At 38.3% G+C, this 10,364-nt stretch overlaps 1 protein-coding gene across 1 annotated transcript; it reads left to right on the top strand.

Annotated features, from left to right (window-relative positions):
• Window positions 1-1,511: 1,511 nt before the first annotated feature.
• LOC127780360 (uncharacterized) lies at window positions 1,512-8,467 on the top strand. The gene is made up of 9 exons (XM_052307260.1): window positions 1,512-1,727; window positions 1,820-1,900; window positions 3,403-3,492; window positions 5,303-5,469; window positions 6,178-6,247; window positions 6,537-6,616; window positions 6,691-6,753; window positions 8,074-8,150; window positions 8,232-8,467. Exons 1-9 carry the CDS (start codon window positions 1,647-1,649, stop codon window positions 8,330-8,332), a joined length of 810 nt encoding a protein of 269 aa, XP_052163220.1. The 5' UTR covers window positions 1,512-1,646; the 3' UTR covers window positions 8,333-8,467.
• Window positions 8,468-10,364: the final 1,897 nt, after the last annotated feature.

Raw genomic sequence — 10,364 nt, 5'->3', positions numbered from 1 at the left:
TCTTAGTCAAAATATAAAGAATGATATGATACTCCAAGATTGTCACGATCATATGTTTGTTTAGCTATATCATTTTTATCAACCTCGCTCATTTGAAAAGAGAATATTGTATCTACACAATAAAAAATTTAAGAATTACTGATTAATACCATAAACAATTTTGTCTACACAAAACTCAAAAAAATTCATTGAAAAGTATTTTCATCACCTACATTCCCTCTTTTTTCCTTAAAGGACACATGCTATGCTGCTACAAGTATAGCAAGGTTCATACATATGGTTGAGTTGAAGCCGCCCCAGCAGAGGCCACCATTGACAATAATGCTTAATTAACTTTGTACATACTGATGCAATTATCTATGAGGGTACTAGTAGTGAACTAGGCATTAAAATTATACTTCATGCTCGCCTTGCGGGGCACGACTATGTTGACTTGGGACCTATGTTTAAAGGCAATTGAGAAATAAAGCCTCAGCGGATACGGTCGGCTTCACCTATTAAAGGGGACATTCATGTCTGATTTTAACTGCCATCAAAATTACAAAAAAAATCTTATAAATTATAAGAAAAAAACATATGATCATCGGTTTACTTAAATTATTTAGAAAATTATAGAAAAATAAAGTTCCCAAAACCTCATCCTCCCCGCCACATGCACACAACACCGCCCGTATTGAAAAGACCATATTTTTAAGATATACATCTAATTTTTAATCTAATTGTTTCTCTATTAAATAATTAAACCAACAATTCATGATCCATAATGCCTATATTTTTAACCTAAAATATGACTTGTATAAAATAAAATTGAAAAATTGAAAAAAAAATGTCAATAGGGATTGAATTAAACAATTAGAGCGAATCTATAAATTTGCAAAAAATAGTTATTGCTTTTCACAAATTGGAACAACCATCCATTGCCATAACCATGTTTAAGTGCTTAGATATTAATGGCCTTCCGTCTATCCTATACCATGATATTATGAGTTTTTCCATATATTATTGCATATATAAAACATACAAAGGTAGTGGGACAAGGAAGTACTTAGTTGGTTAAAAAGTTATATATGCTACTATAAACTTAAATTTAGGACTCACGTTGACTAGGTATTTTTTTTGAAGAACACCATAAATCACATATATAATAGGGAAATGTTGTGTACAATATATATATCTCCTATGTATTTATTGACACACTCTTTCAAGAAAAAAAGAAGATTATTGATAATTGCTTATAGTAATGAGTTAAATATTATATAGTTCAAACCTTACAAATATCTCGTAAAAAATTTTCTAAGCAACGTCGATGAAGAAAATTTATAAAAAATAGTACTTTTTAAACTAAGCATAACCTACTTTACGTACCCAGGTTGAATGCGCGGGCTAAGTTTTGGTGGAATTTCGTAGCGCATATCGACTCTCTCCTCCCCTGTGGAACGCAGTTCTCCGCTTGTCATTTTCCCTCATCCTCTCTCTTCATCCACGGCCTCACCAACCCAGGGAAGATATTAAAAACGAAGAAAAAGGAGGACAAAAAAAGAAAAATCAGAAGGCCAGGCCATCCCCAAAACCTCCTCGTTGGCCGTCCAGTGCGGCGGAGAGAGAGAGAGGGAGGGAGGAAGGAGGCCGCCGCGCGCCGCCGCGCGATGGGGGGCGACCTGTACGCGCTCGACTTCGACGGCGTCTTCTGCGACAGCTGCGGCGAGAGCTCCCTCTCCGCCGTCAAGGTCACTCCACACGCGCTTCTTCTTCCTTTCGCCCCGTTTCTTGGATGGGTCCATCCGTTCGTGCATTGATGATGGCTGCGTTGGTTTGGCAGGCTGCGAAGGTGAGGTGGCCATGGGTGTTTGAGCAGGTCGACGCTGCCATGGAGGAGTGGATCGTGGAGCAAATGTATACCGTGAGTCCCTTTTGGTTCCCCGCACAGCCACGCTTGCAATTATGATGCGGATGGGCATGCCGGCCGTGTGGCTTGGTGTTCTTATGGCTGTAGGCTTCCTAGTATTAATTACGATATATATGCGCACTCTAATTTTGCTTCCGGGATTGTTTGTGTAAGTGAGCGTGGTGAATGGGAACGAAATGCTTGGGATGCCAATAATTTCAATGTTATATAAAAAAAAGCACTGCTTGAATACAATAAAAATAATATAAAAATATATCTAAATTTAAAGATTTTCCATAGACTAGCCAAGAGCCCTTGCGTTGCAAATGAAAAAGAAAAGGTTTCTAGCTTATTAAGTCGAATAAGCACATATTTAGTCCAAGTAATATTTTTATGATTTCCCTTATTGAACAAGTAGGTGCTTTTGAAATGTGAGGAGAGCAAGGGTGAAACAGGAGAAGATTCGTTGGAGGGTGAGGGCTGACTAATGAGGCTCATTTGTTAGGTTGTTGGTGGTGGTGGTAATGCAATAGTATAGATTATGGGCTCTGAATGCCAGTGGTAGAGGTGGTGTGGCAGAACGGACACCACCACTACTAACATTTTAAGTAGTATAGCATGTCAACGTAAAAAAATGATAATACTTAATAGATATATCATATAGCTACTTTTTCATTGCAATTCAGCCGTATAAGCAAATTAGCAGACAATTCATAAGCGATGTAAAATCATCTGAGCTAAAAGTCTATATAAATAGACAAATAATTATAAAAGGCACTTAGCAAAATTAGCAACAAATTGCAAGTACTAATATTTCAGACATTTGAAACTAAAATGATATGACAATAAATACGATCATTTTCCTAATCATAGTGGCCCGAGCGCAACGAAAACACGAAACTATAGGTACAGCTAAAACTGAATTGCCAGCCATCATTCTGCACTTCTCCTCCCCCGCTCCTCCACCCCCCAGACAAATAAAGTATTTGGTGACTGTAGCAGACCTGACAAAATAACAGGAGAACCAAATGAAATTAAACTTTTACATAGCGTGGCATTGTATAATGCCCATCAGATTTGGAACATAGCATTGCTCACATGGACAATTTATCAGATATATCCTTGTCTACTAACTTTACAATATAGAAAGGAGTGTAGCTTGCTGATGTAGTTGATTTTCCTCTATCTTACAATGTGCTGTCCTGGACAGCTGAACCCTAGTCAATTCTTACTCATTGTTAAATATCTATTACTGTGCTGCATCACATCTAGTTTATTTTAGGATTAGATCTGAGAAATCAACCAAGAAAGCATAGTGAAAATCCCTTTTGAACAGTTGGATTCTAGTGAAACAACCAGGGATTTTTTTTATTTACAAATTAAGCACGACGAATTATAAATGGTGCATACCATCATAACACAGCTCCATATTACCATGTTGGTGCAGCGATTAAGGTTCTTCTTAATAATTTTATTATCCACAATCCAATACTCGTTACGATATTTTTGCTGTTCAGCTTCGCCCAGTGGTGGAAACAGGGTACGAGAATCTGTTGCTTGTCAGGTTGCTTGTTGAGATTCGGATACCCTCTGCCCGGAGATCATCGGTAAGCTCTTCATTACTTCCTTCATGGGGCTTATCCTATCTAACTATAAAGTTATAACCCACTAATTCTCAAGCTCAACATGCAAACATGCCACCTCATCATCCACTAGCAATAATTACATACAAAACTTATGCAAGCATGCAACATCATCTATAACTCATTGAATTCTACAAATCTACATCCGATCATCTTCCTTCACATTTTTTTCACAATATTTTTAACATATATATATCCATCATTTTTATAGTACTTAACATATATTCATGGGGCAATTGCGTTTTTGACCCTGTTTTGATGCCTAATTTCTAATTTGGTCCTGTTTTTTTAAGTTTGCTCATTTGACCCTCTTTTTCAAAAATGAAGATCAGGCTTGACCCTATTCTGTGAAGGCAACCTAACGGCGTTAGCTCATGACAAAAATACCGTTTATGCCCTTGCTCATTTGACCCTACTTTTATTATTTTTTTTATTTATCCAGGTTTGACAAAGCGGTGTTATATTTGAGAAATTTTGATATGGGTTTGATAAATTTAACATACATTTGACAAATTTCGATAATTTTGACATAAATTTTATATATTTTTGACAAATTTAACTTACACTTCACAGATTTGGTAAATTTTTTGCAACATCAATCTCAAACTGTACATATCCAAGAAAAACACAAACACGTAGTTAAGGTATCCCCGCAGGCTTCAAAAAAAAAAACCCGGAGACTAACCAGATGGAGCTCGAATGCTTGATGGCCATCTCCCGCATGCCGTCGCTGCTGCAGCTGAGCATCTCCTACGCGCCGCCGCGGGAGCACTCGCGCGTCGTCGTCGGTGCCGCACCTACGCGTCGCTGCAACTCCTGCATGCCGCCATCGCTGCACCCGCGCACTGTCGTTGCCGAAGCCCTTTCGCCCGCACATGCCGCCGCTGTAGCACCCGTATGCCGCCACCGCAGCTCTCGCGCGCCGTCGCCGCCGAAGCCCTCTGTGCGCTGGCTCCGCAGCTCGCGCCAAGCGCTATCTCCGCAGACCCTACCGCGCGGCGCCCGCCGTTGCAGCCCCCCCGCGTGCCACCACCGCAGCTCCCGCCGGCACCGCCACAGCCGAAGCCCTCTCTGTGCGCCGCCATCGCAGCCCCCACCGAGCGTCGACGCTGCTGGACCACAGCTCCCATCACGAGCCGCCGCCGCCGCCCTCACCGTGCGCCGCCTCCGCCGAACCCTAGCTGCGCCGCCAAGAAGGCACGGGATGAAAAATTTGACCGTGGGGTGAGAAATTTGGGGATTGATTTGGTGTTCACTGCTCAGGGGTATTTTAGTCAGTTTATATTATAAAATGATTTTTTTTCTGTTTCCTTTAAAAAACCCTAACGGTGGAGTGGAAAGAGGGTCAGACGGCAGTTTCGATTTTGGAAAGCAGGGTCAAATGAGCAAAGTTTAAAAAGTAGGGTCAAATTAGTAGTTAGACTTCAGAACAGGGTCAAATGAGCAATGTCCCTATATTCATCTATATAATCAAAGTGCGGGACATCATATTTCATCTACAATCTCATATAGTCTACTAAATTTATTTCTCTCTAAACATAGTTTGACAAACCAGTTATATTTGTTGTTAATAACTAATATAATTTTTACTTTTAGCTCGATTATTAAAAAGAATATTAAAAGTTAGTTAGTAATTTCTGCAGCAAAGCGTGGGGAATCACCTAGTTGATAATATATCTGTACCGGACTAAATGAATCAGATGATACTAGTTTAACTTGAATAAGCATATGGTTCTAGCTTTATCAGATGTTTATGCCAAGGTTATATTGCAAGGTTGCAGATGGGCTTAGCATCCAAGAAATACTGGAGAACTGGTTAAAACTGAAGCCCACAATTATGAGTGAATGGAATGAAGATAGGGACTCTCTAGTTGATCTCTTTGGCAGCATAAGGGATGACTGGATTGAAAATGACTTGTCTGGTTGGATAGGTGCTAACAGGTAGCTGTACCTTTGCAATAAGTAACGCGTTTTATTTTTGAATAACCAATATATATATATATATAAACAGATAAATTTAAGAAAAATACCTTCTCATCCATGTTCGGAATTAGAAGGTATGGTTCACCGGCAAACCAGTTACATGCTGATCTGTCGCTTGTATATTAAGTAATAAGACCATGAGACATGGATTAGATATGCACGATACATTTTCTTTTTCGCTGTTATGTTATGATTACTGTCCAAATTTAATTTGATAAAGTACCAGAGAAGTACCATGCTATCCAAATGAAGTTTTTTTTTCTTTTTGCGAGGATATCCAAATGGAGTTAAAATAAATGATTTTATATTTGCATATGATATAACCTTTAAAGAAGATTATTATAGAGTACACAATGGCACTTGAAATAATTATTGCTTTTGCCTCCATTTCTCCAGCTCCTAGCTCTGGTCTTACACATGCTTGCATGCACATGCTTTCATGTGTACTGTTGCTTCTTTGTGTATTCATTTGAGCCATCTCATCTTTATAATAATCACACTATAGCACCTCTGGAAACAGTATTAGTGAAAAAACAATAGTGAAGTTTTTTAATCATTGATGAACCTGTTCAGGCATTCATTATAATGGGTTCATGACTGTGTATCATGGTCATTGGTCATATGAACAATATGGAACTAATTATTTACAATTATACATAACTGCAGATTTTATCCTGGAACAGCCGATGCATTAAAATTTTCAAGCTCAGAAGTTTACATAGTCACTACAAAACAGGTACCTCACTTGCATATCCTATGGTTGGGAACTAACTTCTTCCTATATTTTGGATTTCTGCATAATTGTTGTAACTTCTATACTTTTTCAAAATACATATCTTGGTTTGGGAACAACAGAGCATGCTGTGCTACCGATGATGCCTACTATCATCTTTTTTGCATATCTGTATTACATTGGTTTTTCGTAAGGGAAATGATCAAAGCACTGGTCCATCTTATATGCAATTCATATATTCTTTTCATAGTTCGCTGTTGTCCACTTGTGAACTGTTGTTCATCTTTTTCAGGGCCGATTTGCTGAAGCACTATTAAAAGAATTAGCGGGAATAGAATTTCCCTCTGAAAGGATATATGGGCTTGGCACTGGGTTGGTGCAGTATTTTTTTAATTTTTTATTTTCACCTGCTAATCATTTTACTGAATCGTGAGTTTATGTTCCAGTCCAAAGGTAAAAGTTCTCCAGCAACTGCAGCAAATGCCACAGCATCAAGGCCTGACACTTCAGTAAGCCCCTATTGATTTCCTACTATTTTCTCTTGAAATGTTTCTGTTGAACAATATTTCCTTCCTGATCAATTTGGTAGCACATAATTTGCTAGTTGGAATTGCCCTGTAAAACAGTTTTGTTTTTCGTTTTTTACTCCTTGAACTGATGGTTTATCCATACACTAGATTGGAAATCCAGTGAGAGAATTATTAGAAAAAATTGCTCGTTTGCCACAAAGTTAAGAGTGCATGCTGATATTTGCTACGCACTTAGTTGGCTTTTCTGTTTTCCCACATGGTTTGATGAAAATCCACTCATTTGCTACAAACCATCCTCTGTTCTCCATCTCTGAGGTAGCTCTGTGCTTGTGCTGGAGAGCTGGACACCTCCCCACTGCTGCTGACCTCCGACTGATCCTGCACAAGCTTCACTCTGTATGTGCGCTTCTGCGGATGGCGATGGAAGGGAACTATGTGGCGGCAATGGGGATGCGAAGGCTGGAGAACTCCATGACCTTGATGCCTTGATGGTAAGCGCACCGCTGGACAGGATGAAGGCTGTGAGCTTGGAGGCGGAGGAGCTGTTGCTGGTGCCTCTAGTGTTGATGAGGAGGTTAGGCCATTGGGTTTCACCAGGTAGGAATGGACGGGCGCATGAGGCCCAATGTGGGTCTCGGTGAGCAATAATTGAGCTGGCGTCGGCTCAGCTCAGGCTCTGATGGTGTTGATCAAGCTCCACTGCAACCACCGGACAACAATGGTCCTGCTTCGCTAATCGTCACCTCTTCTTTCTAGACCGAGCTCCAACTAACTTTCTTCCCCTTGGCTTGAGCTCCACCTTGGTCAGCCAGGTTGGAAGCAGTCAAGCACATGGAAGCCAGAGGTCAACAGTTCCAGCCCAATGGCTGTGGGTAAGCCAACAAGAGGAGGTTCAGTGCTGGAGGAAGGAGAAGAGTAAACTTGATATTTTGCTAGGGTAAATGTTATTAGTTAATGAACGGATTTGCACCAAATTATGTGGCAAAAGAGCAAAGCCGATGAAGTGTGTGGCAAATATAAGTACGCCACTGACCTTTGTGGCAAAGGAGCAAATTTCTCAAAAGAACGATGTTCCCTTGTCAGATGACAATAACTTTGTAAATCATATTTTGAACTATTTAGATATATTGTTTACAAATGTATAACATGGACAATACTATCTCCATTATACTCAAAAGTAAAGAACAACTACTTCCTTGAGCACTCTGTTTTTTACTTCAAATAATCGTGTACTGTTAAGAGTTAAGCAGTAATAAATTAGACTTAACAAGTTAATTCTTTCTGATGCAACATAACCAGTTTCGTTGAGGACCGTCTTGCAACTTTGAAGAATGTCATTAAAGAGCCAGCACTGGACCAATGGAACCTCTACCTGGGTAAGCCATGCCTTCAGTTATTCTAATAACCATTTGATCACTTCTGAACTACTTTTTATGGATTGGATGCCTTTTGGGCAGTGAACTGGGGCTACAACACACCAAAAGAGAGGGAGGACGCAGAAGGTATATCAAGGATCCAGGTCATTGATCTCCCTGGTTTCAGCCAAAAGCTCAAATAGTTAAACCAATGCAAAAATCTTCCAAATGTATTACGTATTTCTAGTGATCACTTTGACTTGATGTGCTTAAACAGCACAGGTACTTGATTTTTTTCATTGAATATACATTATTATTTATGAACTTACTGATGAACATTCAGGAGCTCTGTTTTTTTTTTCTCTGAAAAATGTGAAAGCACACTGACCATGATGGCTGTCGCTTCTCTGACAAACCGAGATGTGTTTCGGAATTTTTTTTAGACTTTTTTATTTTTTCAATTTTATTAATAGATCATTTCAAAAAAATATTTTCAAAAACTGAACCTTTTGGCCACACCAGCATTGGTGGTGTGGCAAGAGGCTAGCGTGGCGTGACAAAGTTATTTGCCCACACCTGGCTAAAAAGGTTTAGATTTGGAAATATTTTTTTAGAATAGTCTATTAATAAAATTTAAAAATAAAAAGTCTACAAAATTAAAAAAATCATGTGTTTAGAACTTTCCGTTAATAACAACCCGACTCCCCCCCCCCCCACCCCCAAAAAAAAAAGAAAAAGAAAAACAACAACACATGCACGAGGTAATTACCACCTAACAGTGTAACTTTGTTTCCTTTTTCATTTCCTGTGCATTGAAAAGATGTCATTTATTTACAAGAGAATACTACTATTATTTACTCCCACCGTCCCTTAAAAAAAGTAGTCCTTTTAAGCGTACTTTTAGCAATAACATGAATAGATTAGTACTCATGAAATAACCAATACTATCGTGAAATGACCTTTGTGTCTTTACCATTTGCCATTTTTATTGATTGTGGGCGTGGATTCATTGATCCTCACCTATAGTAAGTACTCCCTCCATTCCACAAAGACTTATTTTTTTTTCTGTATTCAACATTTGATCGTCCGTTTCGTTTGAAAAATTTATAAAAAATAAAAATTAGTCATGCATAAAATACTATTCATGTTTTATCATCTAATAATTATAACAAAATACTAATCATTGAAAATTTTTAAATAAAATGAAGAGTCAAATGTTAAACGATGTAGCCAAAAACTGAAAACGAAGTCTTTGTGAGACGGAGGGAGTAGTCCATAAGCTAAAAGTTTACTTTTTATGATATAAATTTTTAACTATTAGAAATAAGTGAAATTTTAAATATTAGAAACGCACTTATGTTAAGATGGAGGGAGAGTATCTGCTATCTTGATACTCGATTGTGACTGATCGAATGAGAGGTCGATTGGTGAAGACTCACTGGAGATATTGTTTTCCAAGTTCAGGGCCGGTCTTGACATTTGATAGGCCTAGGGCAGCATAAAAACGGAGGCCCTCAAAGAGTATAACATGAGGATTATTTTCATCCGTTTCAAATTAGTTATCATTGTAGGTTTGTCATAAGTCGAACTTGTTTATCTTTAACAGTTAATTCATAGAAATCCGTACATATTAACAACATGTGAAATATATATTATAAAAATATTTTTCACGGCGAATCAAAAAATATAGAACTTATATTATGTTAAATTATACTCCCTCCTTCCAGAAATCTGAGACCTATTTCATTCTTTGGTTTTTCTAAAAATATAAGTCCTATTTGTAGTGACAATGTGTTAAATTAAATTGTTGATCGGAAACCAAGAAGTCATTCTAATGCATGTTCATTGGTTTTGCCACATAGTGAGTGAGTTAATTGCTTCTTGGTATTGATGAAAAAGAAATAGATCTCAGATTTTTGGAAGAAGGGAGTATGAGTTTATAGAAATTGATGGCCAAAGATTAAAATGTTTGATTTAGGATAAATATAGAACGAGTGAAATGAAGGAGTAGCATTTATTCAAGCAAATTTCAATGGTGGTTAGCAAAATTCAATGGTGGTTATAATATTACCAGATCAGCGATCTCGTTGCCATCATCTTCCTCTTCGCTACAACTAATGCAATTATTCTTGCTGCCATGTTCTTCTTGGCGCTCTTGGCCTTCTTAATTGGCGAAAGACACTTCCCGATGATGTAGATTCATAACCAAAGGTAAATCCAATATATGGATTAGGG

The sequence above is a fragment of the Oryza glaberrima genome, chromosome 7 (assembly GCF_000147395.1).
Source record: "Oryza glaberrima chromosome 7, OglaRS2, whole genome shotgun sequence".
In the NCBI taxonomy this organism is placed as follows: Eukaryota; Viridiplantae; Streptophyta; class Magnoliopsida; order Poales; family Poaceae; genus Oryza; species Oryza glaberrima.
This window is presented reverse-complemented; position numbering and strand designations above follow the sequence as displayed.